The 20,091-nt window shown below is 36.0% G+C and overlaps 1 protein-coding gene across 3 annotated transcripts in view; it reads left to right on the forward strand.

Annotated features, from left to right (window-relative positions):
• PXDN (peroxidasin) overlaps positions 1-20,091 on the forward strand; it is a 160,686-nt gene that overhangs the window by 133,075 nt on the left and 7,520 nt on the right. For all 3 annotated transcript variants that reach the window (XM_072634323.1, XM_072634321.1, XM_072634322.1), the window contains 7 exons: positions 2,682-2,790; positions 3,410-3,567; positions 8,170-9,673; positions 13,064-13,198; positions 14,131-14,339; positions 18,361-18,481; positions 18,987-19,119. In XM_072634323.1, coding sequence (XP_072490424.1) covers positions 2,682-2,790; positions 3,410-3,567; positions 8,170-9,673; positions 13,064-13,198; positions 14,131-14,339; positions 18,361-18,481; positions 18,987-19,119 — 2,369 coding nt within the window. The remainder of the gene's footprint in view (positions 1-2,681; positions 2,791-3,409; positions 3,568-8,169; positions 9,674-13,063; positions 13,199-14,130; positions 14,340-18,360; positions 18,482-18,986; positions 19,120-20,091) is intronic.

Genomic DNA, 20,091 nt, shown 5'->3' on the forward strand with positions numbered 1-20,091 from the left:
AGCTTTTTATGCTATTCATTGTTCATTTGTTTACAGTCATGTTCTGACTCTCTGTGACCCCATTTGGGGTTTTCTTGGCAAGGACACTGGAGTGGTTTGCCATTTCCTTCTTTGGCTCATTTTGCCGATGAGGAAACTAAGGCAAACAGGGTTAAGTGACTTATCCAGCATCACACAGCTAGTAATTGTCTGGGGCCAGATCTGAACTCTTGAAGATGGGTCTTCTAGCCTGTAGACCTGTACTCTATCCACTTTGCCCCCCAGCTGCCCTCTGTATGTTATTGGAAAACCCTAATTATTAAGAATGTGGATTTTCCCCTACTTTGATCAAGGCTAAATTTGCTTCCTTGAAGCTTCTATTTTTTCTTGGTTTTCTCCTTTGGGCAAAATATAAAACAAATCTAATTTATTTCCCATGTGTCATGAGAGATGTCATTTTAACCTGAATCTTTTCTTGTCCTTGTGGCAGCTAAGTGGTGCATTGGATAGAATGCTGGTTCTGGAGTAAAGAAAAACCTAAGTTCAAATATGACCTCAGGTACTTACTTAGCTGTGCATCCTTGGCCAGTTGCTTAACCTTTGTTTGCCTCGGTTGCCTCAGTTTCGGAGGCAGTAATAGTACCTCCCTGCTAAAGTTGTTGTGAGAATCAAATGAGACATTTGTAAAATGTTTACCACATACCTGGTACATACTAGACACTATATAAATGCTAGCTTCTATTATAATTGTCATGTTAAATTATAATAATTATTTAAAAAGTCATTTCCTTCAACTGATCTTATTGTAAATTAGCAATTTTGGGAAAATCACTTTATCTCCTTGAGTTTCAGTTTCCTGATCTATAAGATAAGAAATGTTGGTAGATAGTCTTTAACATCGCTTTCAGCTCTTATAATCTATAACCTTATAATTAGAGGAGAAAATAAAAAAAAATCATTCCATTGTCTTAAATTTGAGAAAATGAGAGTAGTTCTTGGTATGTGCCCTGTTGCTGTCTTCCCTATCCCAAATCAAAGATCCTCAGTGTCTCTTCTTTTGTCCCACTTAAATCAGGAAGACCAACTTTCATTCCTTAAAAAATGAATGACCATAACTTTCTTCCTCTTTCTTTATGAATCTTCCATTTCTTTTAGTTTCCAAGCAGTAGTTGCAAGAAAGAACTTTGACGAGGATCAGCAGACTTGTTGGAAAAAGGAACAAATTCTGATGCACAGACTTGGAGAGTTGTCTCTCTGATGTGGTACAGTGGATGAATCCAGCATCTCTAAAGAAGGATGTAGGAAGCATAATAATATCTGGCCTACTTACATAATGCTTTAAGACTTTAACTTTAAAATGCTTTTTGCTTTTACCTCACCAACATTTCTTCCTTCCCCTCCTTCAATCCTTTGAACTATTAATCCTTTTCAGGAAGGAAAAATAATCAGTATTTTAAGGTCTGTGAAGCACTCTGCACACAGTTATTTCCATCATTTGTTCATCATTATAACTCTGTGAAGGGAGAATATTGTCAGCATTCTTATCACCCCAGTTTTACAGAGGAGGAAGCTAAGCTCAGAGAGGTCTATCAGTTTGCTTATAGTCACACAGCTAAGTATGAGAGTCAGGACACAAACCTCCATCTTTTATAATTCCTTGTCCAGTGGGCCCAACACCCTTCCATTATTATATGTTCACATAATAATTACATAACATAATTATGTGTAGCCCAAATAATAATAGTAGCTAATATTTATATAGCTTATGTGAATTGTGTTTAGTGCTTTATAGCAATTATCTCATTTGATCCTCACAACAACCCTAGAAGGTAGATATTATCATCTTCATTTTACAGATGAGGAAATTGAGGCAAACAGAAGTTAAGTGACATGGGTAGGGTCACCCAGCTAGTATATATCTGAGGTCAGATTGCAACTAATCTTCCTGACACCAGGTCTACTGCTCTACCCATTGTACCACTCTGTGTGTATGTATGTGTAAATATCAATGTATATTTTGTGTGTGTATGTACATATACATATACATAGATATGTTATATATCCTAAATTATGTGTAATTTTTTGGGCCCAGGGGCAGAAGGAAATGAAAACTTTCTGTAGAGTCCTAAAATCTAAAAGAATATCTGTCTTCAGCCAACACATGGTCACTCAGATTTCTATATCAGTCACTGATCTTAGCAGTTCTAAGAAGAGATTCAAAGTGGTCTCACTGATTCTGCCATTATATCATATATTTGTTCTTCTTGGATAGTGGGGGTGGAAATGTGTACTTCTGCTTAGATGTGCTGAAACTTAAAGAGTCAATGCAAAATCCATCTGAGGTCAAGCTGTGTGACTGGTGCCATTCAGTATGGTCTATTGTGAATTTTTCCCATTACTCTGTCATGAAACAATCAAGCAGTTCACTGTTTAGACAACTTAATCCCCCTCCTCCCCTGTTACCTACAGAATCTTGTCTGGAAAACGAAAGGCTTTAATTTCCTCAATACAGAGCAAATACTTTTGAATAGAGTTTGTGATGAGTAACAAACTTTGGTTTAAAAAATGAGCCTGAGACAAAAAAAAAAAAATTGTATCCTTCTTTGTAAGGTTTAGTGATGTAGTGTCTAGACATAATTTTATGAGTAATATGTATAGGTATTTTTTTTCTGGTAATGGGCAACTTCTTGGTACTTTCATAGTTCCTGATGTCAGTAGAAATGGAGATCCTTTCGTGGCAACTTCAATTGTAGAGGCAATAGCAACAGTCGATAGAGCCATCAATTCAACACGAACACATCTGTTTGACAGGTATGGTAGAGATTAAAAAAAATTGAATTCCCAGCTCCCTCTGATTGACTAGGACAACTTTTAAAAAACTGATACACTTCCATATAGAAATTTTACTGGTCTTCTGTTTGCTGCTGAAGGACTCAACTGCTTTTTAGTTTTTAAGTAACAAACAGCATTGACATCTGGCTAATTTTTATGGCTTACCAGTCTAACTGGAAAAGTTGACCTTCCAAATAAGAGCATATCTATGATTTACAAATTACAAATAAAACATTCACCTAATATGAACTATTTGGTTACTTTAATGATCTGATAGAAGCAAAATATAAAAAAAACTATTAATATATTGATCACACGCAGTTCTAAACTGTTGCATTTTAATCAAGGTTGTGTTTTCTTTTGTATTAATTGCAGATTTTTTTCTTTTTTAAAAATTTTGCTTTCTGCTTTTGGATGAGTGAATAAGGTATAGTACATTCTTTTTCTATAGACTATTCAGCTGTAGAAATAGCAAAAAACATACTTCATTTCTGTGTATTGGTGGTTTATTCCTGTCTTCTCTCTTCAACCATCTTCTAGTAGTATGGTCACATGATTTGTGTTTTCTCCCTTTTTTCTTTTCCTTTTAATTTAATAGCCGCCCTCGTTCCCCAAATGACTTGCTGGCCTTATTTCGATATCCGAGAGATCCTTACACTGTGGAACAAGCAAGAGCTGGGGAAATCTTTGAAAGGACTTTGCAGCTTATACAGGAGCATGTACAGCATGGTTTAATGGTCGACCTGAATGGAACAAGTTAGTAATTAATTTAAACTATTAAGTACCTAATGTGTGCCAGGCTCTGGAGATGCAAAGTTAAAAACACAATTCCTGCCCTTAAGGATCTTGCATTTTATTCAGAGGAAATGACACAAATATTAAAAAATACAAAATATGTATTAAGTAATTTCTTGAAGAAATAACACCAGAGGAGGGGAGGAGGTGGAGAGGGAAAAAATTAGCAGCTGATTTCTGAATAAAAAATTTTAATCTCTCTCTTTCTTTCCTCCTCCTTTTCTCCTCTCACCCTTTTTCTTCTCACCCCTTTCCCCTCCCTTTTTCCTTTCCTATAGATGTTGCAGAAATGAATGAAAGGATCATTTTAGTCCTCTAGTGTCTAGGTCATTTAGGAGTTTTTTAAAATTTACAAATCTCTAATAAACTAATTTGACTCCTCTTAGCTATGCAAGTAGAAAAACTTCTTTTTAGTTTTTTTAATAGTTCAAAATATTGATAGTGACTAGATTCGTGACTTTATTGACATAGGAAATGCCTTGATGAAGTAACTTCCTCTACCAATTAAGGTCAGTACTATCTCTGCCACTCAGAGTTTAATAGCACTGAGAAGTTAGAGTACTGGTGCAGGATTAATTATTGTTACTTACTGTGTTTCAGAGACATGGATTGATACCAGGTCTTCTTGGCTCCAAGGCTAACTCTGTTCACTATTCCCTCCTAGCAGCTGAAGTAAAAAAAAAAAAAAACAAACCCAAAACTCCAGCATTTAATTTTAAGCAATTTATAATACTGATATTTGACTTATTTTCTTTTCTCATTACCCATTCAAAATGTGGGCAAGTATTGGTTGTTCTAAACTCACCATATCCTTTCATTTTAATTTGATTACAATTCCGATCTTCATAAGTTATTCTCTAAGAAATTCATCCAAAGGTACCAGACTGAATCATTAGTATGTATTTTGACATTTATAGCTTGGAATGTGTTGTGGAACATTCCAGTGGGTTTTCTGGTCAAGATTCCTTGATAAAGTGGCCAATTCCTTCCTCACAAGAGGAGTTCTGATAGATGACTCCCTTGAAAATATGTGTACCCAGGAAGGAGAGGTATGGATTTAAAAGTAGTTCTTTCTCAGTGTGGAAGTAGAATGTCTCTCCCTAGCACTGCTCCATACCTGTTGCCTGTGGGTTCACGTAGGCTTATATGTGTTCTTGGGGATTCTTGTAAGGTCATCAATGGATCAAGAGCTCACAAGAGACCTCAGAGGTCTTAAACTTCATTTTTAAGGTAAGGAAACTAAGGCTGAAAGCTGTTATTACATGTCCAAGGTCATGTAGGTAGTAAGAAGTGAGCTGAGATTTAAGTCTTGGTCATTCTTCTATAAAAACCATTGTACTTTCCTTTGCAACATACATTCTCTTCTACTTCTTGGCCCAGGTTCCATGTACATTTCCCTGCATGGGGAAATGTTGGAAGTTTTGACTTTGGACCATTGGCTTTTTCAGAAGGACCTCACCTCATGGTCACAGTCTTGGAGGGAGAGACTAAAGAGCCTCCTACCTACCCCCACTCCATTATTCTGCTTCATCCCATCCCCAAAGAAGGCTTTCTCCATGGTGCACTAGAATAAAGGAGTCTTACCAGATCCACGCAATTTCAGTGCCTTAATCTCCACTCAATAGTATGCTAAATTAATGGTCCTTCTTTATGGCTTGTGGATCACTTCAGCAGAACCATTTATACTATACCTTTCCTATTTTGGTAAAAACAAAATTAACATAACTACCTTCCCCCAAAATACTGATGACTTTCCTTGAAGTGCTTAATTCTATGTAGTTCTCATCAGTGTTTTTGCACTAATTTTTTCATAGGAGATTGATTCAAAATACTGATGACCTTCCTTGAGATCTTTTAATATGCTGTGGATGGCAATGTAATAGCTTCTAGGCTATCATATTGTCTCTTATTTTTATCACATGACCACATATGAGAACTAATGAATTAGGTGGCTATAAAATGTTATTTTTTTCCAAACTATTCAAGCTAAAACAAATAATGGTATATTCTAAAATGCCCAGTAGGTTTTTTTTAATATATTTGTTCCCCCCATTACATGTTAAAACAATTTTTTAAACATTTTTTTTAAAAAGTTTTGAGTTCAGAATTCTATCCTTTTTTCCCCTCCCTTCACCTCTTCCTGAGGTGGCAAGCTATCTGATAATATATTATACATGCAAATCATGCAGAACATTTCCTTATTAGTCATTTTGTACAAGAAGGCTCAAATTGTAAAAAAAAAAAAAAAAAGGAAGAAAGAAGAAAAAATAGAATGCTTCAGTCTGTATTCAGACAATATCACTTCTTTTTATGGAGGCAGATATCATGCTTCATCATTAGTCCTTTGAGTGATTGGATCATTGTATTGCTGAGAACAGCATCGTCATTCACAGTTCTCCATCATATAATATTGCTGTTACTGTGTACAGTGTTCTCCTTATTCTGCTCACTTCATTTTCCATCGGTACATATGAGGCTTTCTAGGTTTTTCTATAATTATCTAGCTTGTCATTTCATATAGTACAATAATATTGCAGCCAATCATATACTATACCTTGTTTAGCCATTCCCTAATTGATGGGCATCCCTTCAATTTTCAATTTGGACCTTCACAAAAAGAGCTCCTATAAATATTTTTGTACAAATAGGTACTTTTCTCTTTTTTTTAATGTCCTTGGGATATAGACCTAGCAGTAGTATTGCTCTGTCAAGTGATATTAAGAGTTTTATAGTCCTTTTAAGTATCCTGTAGTTTTGAGGACAATTTAATGTAACTGTCAAGCTTATCACCTTTGAGTGATATTTACTTGGAGGATTCATTCATTCATACATTCTACAAACATATATTAAGCACCTATTGAATACAAAAAATGTGTGCCACTTTTGGGGGTTTCTGAAATAATAAAGTTTAGGTATGGCCCTATCCCTGCTCTCATGAAACTTCTAGTTTAATAGGGGAAACCTAAATGTGAAACTCTCATTGAATATTTATAATAGCTCCTAATTCTCAAATAATTCCTCTTCCTATTTTATTCTGACACCTTGGATAAGTGTGCTACTGAAAGCATCTTTTAATTTGTTAAACCATATGTTAAACCAATTTAATCCATGTTTAATTTGTTAAAAATTCTGAACCCAGAATGCAAGCTGATTTTATTTATTCAAATATACTATGTCTACATTTAGTCATATAGATATATGTGTGTGTGTATGTGCATATGCATACTACATACCATAGCTACACACTAGGCTAGAACATCATAACTTTTATAGTAAGACATGAAAAGAAATCCACTGAGCACCTAAGTGCTGGTTCATTGTATAGTTTCTCTGTATTTGAAACCTTTATTCTAGGAATCTGATTATGGTATGTTGCCCAAGACTTATGGCTACAAGGGCTAAAAATGGTGACACAGTGTTGAGAAAGCTCCTAAGACTTGGCATGAGTTACGTAGAAAATTTGATAAAAAGTATTATTTCATGTTCTATTTTGCTTTTTGTGATTGAGAATTTTGTGACTTCCTAAAAATTATTGCCTTTCATCAACTTAAGTATTGTGAAATTTAGATTTGAGAAGTATTTAAAGGAAAAATTGGCTCTGAATTTTTTTAAGGAAAACTAGATGTATATAATATAATATTTTTTCTCAAGTGAGACACCAGTTTAAAAAAAATATGTTCCCTTCACTCACATTTATTTCCTTTTATAGATGATGCTTTTTTGTTGATGATGATAATGGACATCGACATAGCTCTTTAAAGCTGACAAAATTATTTTTACATATCTGATCTTTTATTTCGTTCTCATAACAATTTTTTTAAGTTTGGAGCTATTTTATGGGAAACTATGACTGAGAGAGGTAAACTGATTTGCCCAGAATATTCCAACCAGTAAGGGTTGGAGGTGGGATTTAAATCCAAGCCTTCTCATCTGTAAGACCAGCACCCTTGCCGCTAATCCATGCTGCCTCTGCCAGTTCTCTATTTACCCCTCACTTCATTCTACAGTGAGTCGGTCACCAGAGGCCCAGACAAGGTCATGCATTTAATAAGGAGCAGAGTCACAGTTTGAACCATAGTATACTGACAACAATTCCAGTGCTTTTCCCTGTCATTCTAAAAGTGCTTGGTTATAGCTAGATCATCTCCTTTTCTATTCACCTTTTTAGTACCGAGATCTATTGATTAACTCACATTGGGTACTTACTAAGCTTCTACTATTTGCATAGAAATGTAATTGATCTCTTTAGGCCCTAGAGTCTTTCCACATGAGATAACTGATGATTTTATTAATGCATCAATGCCTGTGTTTGTGTGATTCAATTCACACAAGTATAACAAAACTTTCTTAATGTGCTAGGTAGACATTGGTGATGAAAGACAAAGATGTTAATTCCTCTGCTCTCAAGGAGCTTATATTTTACTCTGATATCAGTTTAATTTAACATTTTAACCAAGGGAGTGAAAAAAGTGTTAAAAAAATTTGGGGTTGCAATTTACTTTGCTTCTTATCTACAAATAATCACTTTTTGGGTTCTTTTTTTTATTTTGGTCTTCATTGCAGGCTACCATTACAATGACCTAGTTTCTCCTCAGTACCTGAGTCTGATTGCAAACTTGTCTGGCTGTACTGCTCATAGACGAGTGAACAACTGTTCAGATATGTGCTTTCATCAGAAATATAGGACCCATGATGGAACTTGCAATAACCTGCAACATCCAATGTGGGGTGCATCTCTGACTGCCTTTGAACGACTCTTGAAATCCGTGTATGAAAATGGGTTTAATTTGCCACGAGGTATTAATCCAAATCGACTTTATAATGAATACCCACTCCCCATGCCTCGTTTGGTTTCTACTACTTTGATAGGAACTGAATCAATTACCCCTGATGAGCAGTTTACCCACATGACGATGCAGTGGGGTCAGTTTCTCGACCATGATCTGGATTCCACAGTTGTTGCCCTCAGTCAAGCTCGGTTCTCTGATGGTCAGCACTGCAGTTCTGTCTGTACCAATGATCCTCCCTGCTTTTCAATTATGATTCCACCCAATGACCCTAGAGTCAGAAATGGTGCCCGTTGTATGTTCTTTGTACGTTCCAGCCCAGTATGTGGCAGTGGCATGACCTCCCTGCTCATGAACTCAGTCTATCCCCGAGAGCAGATCAATCAGCTCACTTCATATATAGATGCCTCTAATGTTTATGGGAGCTCAGATCATGAAGCCCAGGAAATCAGAGATTTGGCCAGCCACAGAGGCCTCCTCAGACAAGGCATAGTACAGAGATCAGGGAAGCCTCTTCTTCCCTTTGCAACTGGGCCACCAACAGAATGCATGAGAGATGAAAATGAAAGTCCTATTCCTTGCTTCTTGGCTGGAGATCACCGTGCTAATGAGCAGCTTGGATTGACCAGTATGCACACACTGTGGTTTCGAGAACATAATCGAATTGCTACTGAATTACTAAAACTCAATCCCCATTGGGATGGTGACACTATATATTATGAGACACGTAAAATTGTTGGTGCAGAAATACAACATATCACATATAACCACTGGCTACCTAAGGTCTTTGGTGAGGTTGGCATGAAGATGCTTGGGGAATATCAAGGTTATGACCCCAGTGTTAACTCTGGCATCTTCAATGCCTTTGCAACGGCAGCTTTTAGGTTTGGTCACACACTCATCAATCCACTACTGTATCGACTAGATGAGAACTTTGAGCCCATCCCACAGGGTCACCTACCTCTGCATAAGGCCTTCTTCTCGCCATTCCGGATTGTCAACGAAGGTGGCATCGACCCCCTCCTAAGAGGATTGTTTGGTGTTGCTGGAAAGATGCGTGTGCCATCTCAGTTGCTGAATACTGAATTGACAGAGAGGCTGTTCTCTATGGCTCATACTGTGGCCCTGGATCTAGCAGCAATCAATATCCAACGGGGCCGAGATCATGGTATTCCACCCTATCATGACTATAGAGTGTACTGTAATCTCTCCTCTGCCTCCACTTTTGAAGATCTGAGAAATGAAATTAAAAATCCTGACATTCGAGAGAAACTTAGAGGGTAAGTTTCAAAGAAAATTTGGACATTTCTTTTGGAATAGTATACAAACTTGGGGGTGGGGTGGGACAGTGATAGGTCATATTATGTTCATAAACATGTCACAAAGTTGCTTTATTGTACAAGGCATCTTATAAGACAGTCTGAAATATTCTGCTAGGGTTGCCAAGAGAAAGAGATCATTCAGAAAAACTAAGATGGGGTGGGGAGGAGGGAGGTGAGAGCAAGAGGGGAAAAAGAAAGTAGAGAACAAAAGAAAACTTACAAGTAAAGAAAGAAAAAATGGATAGCTCTCAACACATAGTATTTATTACATAGGCCTTCTCAAAATGGAAATTTAATGCTATATATTTTGAATCTTCTCTTATGTTCTGCTGTGTGAATGGCATGTTTTTTTCTTATTTTGTATTTAAGTTTTAATATTTAAGTTTTTAATATTTTTTCTTTTTTCTTATTGTGTATTTACATTTTAGTATTTAGAGAAAAAAATAAAAAAAAAATACTAAGACAAGGATCCCTTAGCTAAAAGGAAGAATATTACTACCTAATACTTTTCATCTTCTGATGTTTATTCTGTGTCTCCAAGACCATAGTTAGGGAAAGGGTGATATGTAACAATACAGTCTTTTTATTCATGATATGGTATGGCTTTAAAGTTATATAACAACCAAGGTCTCTGAAGAATCAACATTTCATGTCACCCAAGGGGCATTGTAGAGACCCATAGTGTACACAGAGTAGTCCTGCTTCATTGGTTTCTACATAGTCAAGGGATCTAAAAGAAGGCCCCCCAACACACTGAATGGACCCCTTGTGGAGGACTGATTAGAGGTGTATAGAAAAATGATGAATGATGAAGAGTTATGTGAAGATGTATCTAACATATCAAAAAGATCCTGGATCTGTCAAAGTATTATTGTACTAATAATTTAAATATTCTATTTAAGACCTTTTGTTAGCTTTTAGAAAGAAGGCATTTACTAAAGTGGTACTGGTAGAACAGTTGATTCAAGACATTTCACTGAAAGACTATGCAGTCTCCCAAAAGTCTGTACAGAATCTAAGGGAAAATGGGATCAAGCTTTGAGAGTACATGGAAATCACAGGTCTTTGTTGCTGGAAGTCCTACTTGGGATACTCAAGATGTTCCCCTTAGTTATGGTGTAGCTTCTTTGATAAGCACTTTGTGGAGCTGTGAATCTACATTTGCTCCATCCTGTGCTCCTTATTTCACTCCTCCCAGTCACAACTTTGAGGGGATGATGCTACAACACGGATAAATTTTAATGTATTTTAAAAAAATCATGCTACCAAAATTCATACCAAAACCAACCTGGCTGTTAATTGTCTACTTTAAATTCATCACAACTCAGGAGTAGCTCTCTAAAATTGAAAATACCATAGACAGCATTCCTTAGTAAGTCAAACAGCAAGCAGAAATCATAATTACAGAATTCTAGTATATTTTTTTCAGCATGACAATTGTCTCTCAGAGAATAAATCTCTAGTCCTGGGTGTAAAGTTGCTGCTCTCATTTTTGATGGTGTTTGTTTTATATGGAGAAGTTTGATGATCTTAATCTATCACATAGAACACAATTTCCATTGATTCTATACCTCAGAAACTATAGGTTTTGTGCTGCACATACTCATTGTAAGAAAGTAGATCTAGCCTACTTAGCTAGAATCATTTAACTGGAATGGAACTTGAGGTCACTTGATTTCAGGAACATGACTGAACCTTTAGAGAACAGAATGGGTTATCTTTCATTTTTTGAAGTGTCTCAGGGATAGATGCTCCATAGCCTGGTTTGTTGTACTGATTAAGCATTCATAGCATTCTTTATGTCTTGCAAACTTCTCACTTGATATAGTTTGAATCCATAGATCATGGTGTCATTGAATTAAGGAAAGGATCCCAGATGAGGAGACTGAATCAAAGGGAGATTAAGTGACTTTCTGGGGTCATAGGAACTAATAAGTGAAGTGAAGTTTGAACTTAGATCTTTCTGATTCTAAGTCCAGTACTCTATCCATTCTATTCACTGGGGGTAGCTACGTGGCATGGGGGATAGAGTGCCCAACCTGGATCTTCTTGAGTTCAGATCTAGCCTTAGACACTTGCTAGTTATGTGACCCTGCACAAATCATTTAACCTGTTTGCCTCACTTTCAATGATCATTGAGTCCAATGTCTACATTTCATAAAAAAGGAAACTGAGACTAGTGAGTAGTCCTCAACTGTTAGAAGCTATCTGTGTTCTCCAACACCTTTTGAGTTTATCATTTCATTCTTTTTATATGGCCCCTTTCCATTCACAAAACTTTTCTTCAGAATTTAAAGGGAGTCTTCCTCCAGTACTGTTTTGGGTCACCAAAGAATGAAATTTTCATTTGAAAATTTCAATATTTGCATATATCAATGATCACTATCAGCAAAACAAGTTTGTTTTAACTATAAATTTGAGATTCATTCTTTAATTTATTGCCACAATTTAGTCTTTAGTTGTAATATTTACCTAGGAAGAAAATATCTGCTTGGAGCCTCATTCACCTTTTACTTAAATAAATTTTTTTTCAATTAACAGTCCTCATCTTCCCCCCACCCTCATCCATCCATCCCCAGAAAAAGGAAAGAAAAAGAAAACCCTTGCAATAAATATGCATAGTCAAGGAAGATATGTTCCTCCATTGGCTATGTCCAAACATGTTTGTCTCACTCTTCACCTCTGTTGGGAAGTGAGCAGAATCCTAAATCATTGATCCACTGTAATCATGGTTGATCATCGTTCTTAGTTCTTAAGTATTTCAAAACCGTTCATTTTTACGTTGTTGCTAAAGTATAGATGGCTCTGGATCTTCTCACTTCACTTTGCATCAATTCAAAGTGATGTTCAAGTGACACCCATTACCCCCATCCCTTCCTTATTACTGTAGAATTCTACTTGTCTTCCCCTCTCCCCCAATATTATTCACTTTTAACTTCTGTGATATATTTTCCTGTTAACCTTATCAAAGAGGGCATGATATATAGAAATGTCATGTAGAAAAGGTTTTTTTTGTGTATTTGCATGAGTTTTTTCAAAAGTTAGTTTTTGTTAAGGACAATAGCATAAATAAAGCATTAAAAATACAAGGAAGACAGCAAAGTATTCAGAAGTCACAAAGGACACTTTTCTTATTAACTTGTTAAATTTAATGGTGTACATTTTTTAAAACAGACTGTACTGAATAGTTGACAATTTGTTATATAATCCTCTTTTTGATTTTTGTGTATTGGAATGTTTGTGATAATGATAAAGTCATAGATAAACTAAGGTCATAATAAGAAAATCTTAAAAATAAAAATACTTATGTCTTTGTCAAGGAAATTTAAAAAGCTTTTTATGTCATAGGTTATATGGTTCGCCATTGAATATAGATTTATTTCCTGCCCTCATGGTGGAAGACTTGGTTCCTGGCAGCAGACTGGGCCCAACTTTGATGTGCCTTCTAAGTACTCAGTTTAAACGTCTACGAGATGGGGACAGGTAATTTGCATGCTCTGGCCAGTTATTTCATTGGAACACCAACTGAAGTTTAATGAGTGTACGTTAACAGTGCCAGAATATTATTATTTATTACTATCATTATGATTCCCAGGATTCCCAGGGTGAGAGAGGTAGGAAGAAGATGGGTTAGGTCTTCTACATTGAGGCTGACTAGGAAGAAAAAGTATTCTTCATTCTTAGTAGATTTTCTAAAAACAATAACTTTAAATGTTTTGAGTCTCCTTTCTCGGCAATATACATCATGGAAACAATGTCAAATTAACTATGTTATATGTTTCTGTGGTTGAATAATTGTTTTGCTAAATAAAATCTTTTAGGCATACTTTACAAGGAATGTACCATTATAAAAATTTACAGTTTCTTTGATGAATTATACAGATATTTTTAAAAGTTCTCGATTTAATCTATATTATAGTATAAAATACTCAATGCATGAACTCATACCAAGACTTTCACAATTCATTATCATCTAAATAATTCAGTTATTAGTTTACTCCCCAAAGATGTAGCCTTTTTTGTTTGTTTATGACCTTCTTAAAGGCTAGTTTATTGGATTTAATTGTCGCCCTTAAAAAAAATCCAAACCAGCTGTTTTGTGTTCTGTGGATGATATTTCATAGAATATCAGAATTTGGAAGGGAACTGAGAAATTATCTATTCCATTTAACAAAACTGAGCCCCTGGAGAGGATGGGTGACTTTTTTCCAAGATCCTTTAACTATCTGCAGTTGTCTTAAATTATAAATGAGTCTGACAAAAATCAGAATCCTCTCATGGAGTTAAAATTTGAGACTTGGAGGAATTGTTTCAGTACATTACCTCTAGTTATTTGGGGTTTACTTCTGCTTATTTGACCCTATTTTCCTTTCTTCTTTTCTCTTTCCTTCTCCCTTCCTTCACCCAAATGACAGGTTATGGTATGAAAACCCTGGAGTATTTAGCCCTGCTCAGTTGACACAAATCAAGCAAACATCTCTTGCCCGAATTCTGTGCGACAATTCTGACAACATCACTCATGTGCAAAGAGATGTCTTCAGAGTGGCTGAATTCCCACATGGCTATGGTAGCTGTGATGAAATCCCCAAAGTGGACCTAAGAATGTGGCAGGATTGCTGTGAAGGTCTGTGCGTAAAGGAGGGAAGCAGATTGGCTACTAGCAATTGCTGGTTGGGGCTGTGGGAGGTAAAGCAGGAACTAGGAGAAACCACGTTGGATTTGCAAACAAAATAAGTAGATTTGAATCTGACTAGGTCAATTAAGCTCTCAGGGTCTTGATTTCCCCATTTATAAAATGGAGATAATTCTTGCTGTATATACTCTGTAGAGTTGTTATATCATTTTTAGAACAATGCTTGTTTTCTGCAATCCATTTTGGAGAACTATCTTGTACATAACATTGCTTTGAGAATCATATACTCCTCTACTTACAAATCATGATGTTGATGGAGCTAGTATTAGGCTTGAAAACACTCTAGGTCAAGCATCTTATTGAATTGGACCACCAGAGTCCAGACTGATCTTTAAAAATAGCCCTTTGCTACTTGGCTTGATAGCTTTCTGTGGGAAGTGGTCTGTTTTAATTGTCTCATAGATTTTGCTTCTGCTCCTACTTCACCTTTTCACATTTCTTTGAATTTCTGTTTTTTTGTTTGCCCTGTAGTTCAGTATTTCAAAAGACACATAAATTTAGCAGTTGTGGCACTGGGACACAGTTCCTGGTTGCCTGACTCCCAATCCAGTCTTCTCTCCAGTGGGCCACATGTTTCTTTCTTTGACTGAGTCTGTGATTATACTGGAAGAGAGAGTTTCTAGTGGAGAAGTCCTGCTATCAATGAAGGTGACCCTTTCTGGTGCTTAAGGCACTGGGCATTTTGATTTGCTCTGGATCAGAAGCCAGTATGTGACAGAGGCAAGTTTTGAACCCAGATCTGCTCACTCTGAGGCTAGCTCTTTACTTTGTTCTCTGACTCTTGGTCTTTCTGTCTCTCTCTCTCTGTCATGTCTATTTGTCTCTCCATACAGACAGTTCTTGCTTTATATAATATATTATGCAGATTTGACTATGTAAAGAATTTCAAGAGAAATCTGCATTTCAAAAAACCCAACACGTTAACTTTACAGAACTGAGCTTTTTCTCTCTCTATATGTACATGCATATATCTCTCTCTATATATATCTATAATATACACACATACATACATATATATGCAGACATATATGTGTATGTAATGGTAGTAGGCAGGTTATTGATTTAACTGAGAAATAGATAAAATATGGACTTTGATGGATTATATGATAGACTATGACTGATATTTGTAGCTAAGACCTTTTCCAACTACTTTTTCCAAACTACCTTTTCCAACTACTTTTCAACTAGATGCTCTTTCTTAAAACTTTTTAATAATTTTTTTTTTTTGTTAACACTTCATTTGTGCCTTTTGTTTTTCTGTCACAGGCATTTTTTGATCTTTACCCATTATTATCTCCAATCTGTTCTGCTTCCCTTGTAGCAAATAAAAAGTTAAATGGAACAATTGAATACAAAAGCTACTTCAGACAACATAGGCAATATTCTATACCTTCACCTCTCCAAAGAAAAAAGGGAGTTATATTTTCACTTTAATTTTTTTTTTGTTACATTGTGTTTGTCAAACCTCATCAAACATGAATATTTCCATATGCAGAACAGAAGAAAATTATATTCATCTGTTCTCCAGGGCTAAGATTGATCATCAACATTACCCAATATTCCCCTTTGGCTTAGGGTTCGTTTCATTATTATTACAGTACAAATGTTGGAATAATCCAATCAAGAATCATTTGTTCTCAGTGGAGACCTGCTTTTCTTTAAAGTTAGTGGTTTATGGTCTTCTTATTCCAACTGTTGAAAAATTGTATCTGTTTTTTATATTCCCTTTGCATTTTTCTACTCAAAATACTTTTCCACCAGAATGTCAAGAGGGCAAGTTCTTATATTTGAAGAAAGTTGTTTTCTTTGCAAATCTCTGGGAAAAGCCAAGACTCTTTTCCTTGACCAGACACAAAAGGCCTTTTCATTTTTTGATAACTAAACCAGATTGCCTTTAGCTGCCCAAGAAGCAGTACAGCCAGCTTTTCTGTTCACTTGGTCAGAAAATCTGAGTTTCCTTTGAAAGACTTAACCTTCACATTCCTTTATCTTCTAAGGAGCTCGTCAGTTAATTTGTTTGAGAAACTGAGCCATCTCTAAGATAATTGAGTCATATTTCTTCCCATTTTCAGAACACGAGGCAACTGTCTAGGGTCACATTATTTTATAGCAAACTCAGTTGGATATTTATTGAGCACCCCTATGTATTAAGGTCAAAGGACAATTAATATGCTTTGGCCGTTTAATTTTAGACCAAAAAAACCCATAACCACAGAGCAACGTGAGGAATTTAGGCTTGGTGGGTCTGAATTTTGCTTACTAAAATCATGTGCCTTTTCCCTTCATTAAAAATTATTTTAAGGCATAGTTCACAAGGTTAATGTCTCTTCATATCATCTGTGTGTTTTTGTTTCATCTTCAAAATTGCTTTGAGTACACTTCAAGTTTTATGGAGTAGGATCATAAATTTGAGTTGATAGAGACCATACAGATATTCTGTTCCAGCTCTTTCATATGATGAAACTAATGCTCAGAGGGGTTAGATGATTTGCCTAAGACTGTATGGGAGAACCAGAATTTGAACCAGCCATTCTCATGCCAAATTTGGTGTGTTTTTTTCCACTTTTTCATTCTGTTTCCCAGAAAACACACTGGAAATTCAGAGGAGCATTCAGATGCCTCTCTTCAATGTCTTCTAGATCTCCTATAGGCCAAAGTTTAGTACTGGGGATTTAGAGTAGTCTTTTCAGGCCCTGCTGTTTTACGGCTCCCCTAGTATCTGTACTATTTGACTGTGGCTGGTAGAGCCACCGAGTCTCACAGGGTGGAGTGGTTCTGAATGATGTATAATTTATATACACACACACACACGCACGTATACGTATATATACATATATACACACATATATATACACTAGTATATAATCTATAATATTGTAAAAAGTACATTTTATTGAAATATATGTTGTCTTTAAAATCTTTTATTAGCATTTATAACTCATAGACTTCCAGAGTGAGGCCTTATGGTTTAATAGAGGGAGCAGGCCTCAGAGTTAGAAGGATTTGGGTTTTTCAGGGGGGGAAGCTGTGGCTTCAAGGTTGCATGTGGCCCTTTGACTGAACCCAAACTTCATGCAGCAAATTTTTTATTTCAGAGGGCTGTTGTGAAGTTTTTGAGGATCTAATGGGCCACATGTGGCCTGAAGGCTATGGCTTCCCCACCCCTGGTTTAGGTCTTGCTTTTGATGCTTGCAGACTATGTGACTGTGTCCAAATAATTTTACCTCTCAGTCCCTTGGGCAACTTTTTAAGACTAACAGGTGCTACTCTACATTGGTAGAGATAATTTTTTCACCAATTTAATTCTTTAACCCAATGAAATAATAGGTTTTATTTTAAAATAAAACTGACAAATAGGATGATAGGATTTACAGCTGGAAGAGACTCTACAGATCATTTTTCCCCTATTCTTTTGTTTTATAAATGAAGAAACTGAGATGCAAAGAAGGGGAGTGACTTACCTAGTAAGTATTAATAATGAACCATAGAGCTTGTATTTGAACAGAGGTCCTCAGATTTCAGATACTATGATTAAATCTAGTGCTTACAAATGCTCCTGTTTGGCATACAAGAAAATCCTTTCTAAGATTGTTTTGAATATCATTTAACTGTAGTATCATGAATGCATTATAAATAAACCTTCTAAAGTGGCAAAGTTAGTACAACTTTGCTACTTGCTTTGCCATTTAAGTGGTTGCCCACATGCATGACACTTAGTTCCTCCTATGAAGCAATATTGTTTTCCCTAGCATATGTTTGTTTTTTCATGAAACCAATGAACTGCTTTAGGTGGCAGTAGATGCTGAGCTACTAAGAACTTCTGGAGTGGTGTTGGAAGTAGCAATCATAATCCTCAAGATTATTGGGTTATATTTCAAAAATGTATTCTATTTCTGTTGGAATATAAAACTAGAGATGCCATAACTAATATTTCTTTTGTCTATAATTTTAGATTGTAGGACTAGAGGGCAGTTTAATGTATTTTCATATCACTTCCGAGGAAAACGCTCTCTTGAATTCAGTTATCAGGAAGACAAGCCTACAAAGAGAAGCAAAGCACGAAAATTACTAAGGTATACTTGTATGTACAGAAAACTTTGTATAGCAGATGGTTTGCATTCATGGCAATGTGTAATGGTCCTAGCTGTAGGGTATCATCTATTATTGAATTATATCTTACTGATCATGAAAGGAATAGTGGTCATGATAGATATAGGAGATAGGAGGGTGTATAAGTCTATGTTTCATTTTCCTTTTCTGCTGACTGGGGTTAGATAGGTAGATATAAATCTAAGCAGCCTAAACTAGGCTTGGGAAATTAGACTGAAGAAGTCTTCCAATTTAGCCTTGACAGTTTGATTTTCATCTTTTGTATTTTCAGGGGCAGGTGGTCTAATTCCAAGGGACTTAGCTATAGGCAAAGTTTGTTTTTCTCATTTTCTTCCCCAATTGAATTTATTTTATTTGTATATTTATTTACTTACATTGGGGAGAATGTATTCTTGTGTTTTCTCAAAATGACACAGTTGGGAACAAATATTAACATTGCATTTGTTTATTTTTTTATCCTTGCTGCAGTACTGTAAAGCACAGTAAACCTTTCAGTAACTTCACTTCTTCCTCTGATGAACACATGAATGTACCGGCCACAAATGACTTCAAAGAATTTGTTCTGGAAATGCAAAAGACCATCACAGGCCTCAGAAAACAGGTAACCAGAAAGGCTAGTGACAGTTGCCTTGCGAAGTTCTACATTGCATAGAAAGTAGCCCATTTTAAGTGCATATCTCGATATTCCTGCATCATTTCCCAAGTCATAAATGGTGCCACACCTCCATTCCTCCCAAAGTAATGCTGCAGTTATTGAAACTCAGCAGTGCAGAGCATGTAGATTATTTTTGTTTGCTTTGCTGTTCTTTTTTAGTTTTACCCACAACCATGCCAGGTTGTTCTTGGTTCTCATTGTTTTTACAACCTGATCAGGTGCAGACTTAGAATGAGAGACCACCAAGGAACACCTACGTGCTTCAGATGAGGGGTCTGGTGCTATGCTGTCAAGCACAGGGCTATTATCAAAGCTGTATGAGAGCCGAGGGCCATGTACAAAGTCATTCTCCTTGTCTAATGTGACTTTTGGATCATTTCTGTGGTATGGAGGCTTCCTCGTGTGGAACAAGGGTTGTAATACATGCAGGGAATTCTTGTGTATTGGAAAAAGAGTGAACATGAAAATGTTTTGCAAATTGTTCTACAAGTTGGATATATTGGCATTACTTTTCCAAGGATTTGAGCATTTTTAAGGTAATTTATAATAGAAAGTTTTGACATGGAACAGTTACTCGCTTGAATAATTACTCAACCATTGAAGTAGTAGCAGTTTGGGGGTGCATACTAGATACATATTTGCACATATATGTCCAGATATAAGTGGTATATGTAGACATATATTCATAGTTCATATCCCCTTATCAGCCCTTCTCATTTTAGCCCCTTCTTATTTTTAGTACTGATGAATTATTTTTCTTCATGAACTGTCTGAAAAAAATGCATGTGGGGTACCTTTTGTGAGGGCTGAATTTTACTATAGTACTTCTTGAAGGATAGAAGGAATGAGAGAACCCACATGGACAGGTTTGAGACTTATGTAGAGTACTAAGCTTCTATACTCCAAATCATTCATTTC

This window comes from Notamacropus eugenii, chromosome 1 (genome assembly GCF_028372415.1).
Source record: "Notamacropus eugenii isolate mMacEug1 chromosome 1, mMacEug1.pri_v2, whole genome shotgun sequence".
NCBI classification, from domain to species: domain Eukaryota; kingdom Metazoa; phylum Chordata; class Mammalia; order Diprotodontia; family Macropodidae; genus Notamacropus; species Notamacropus eugenii.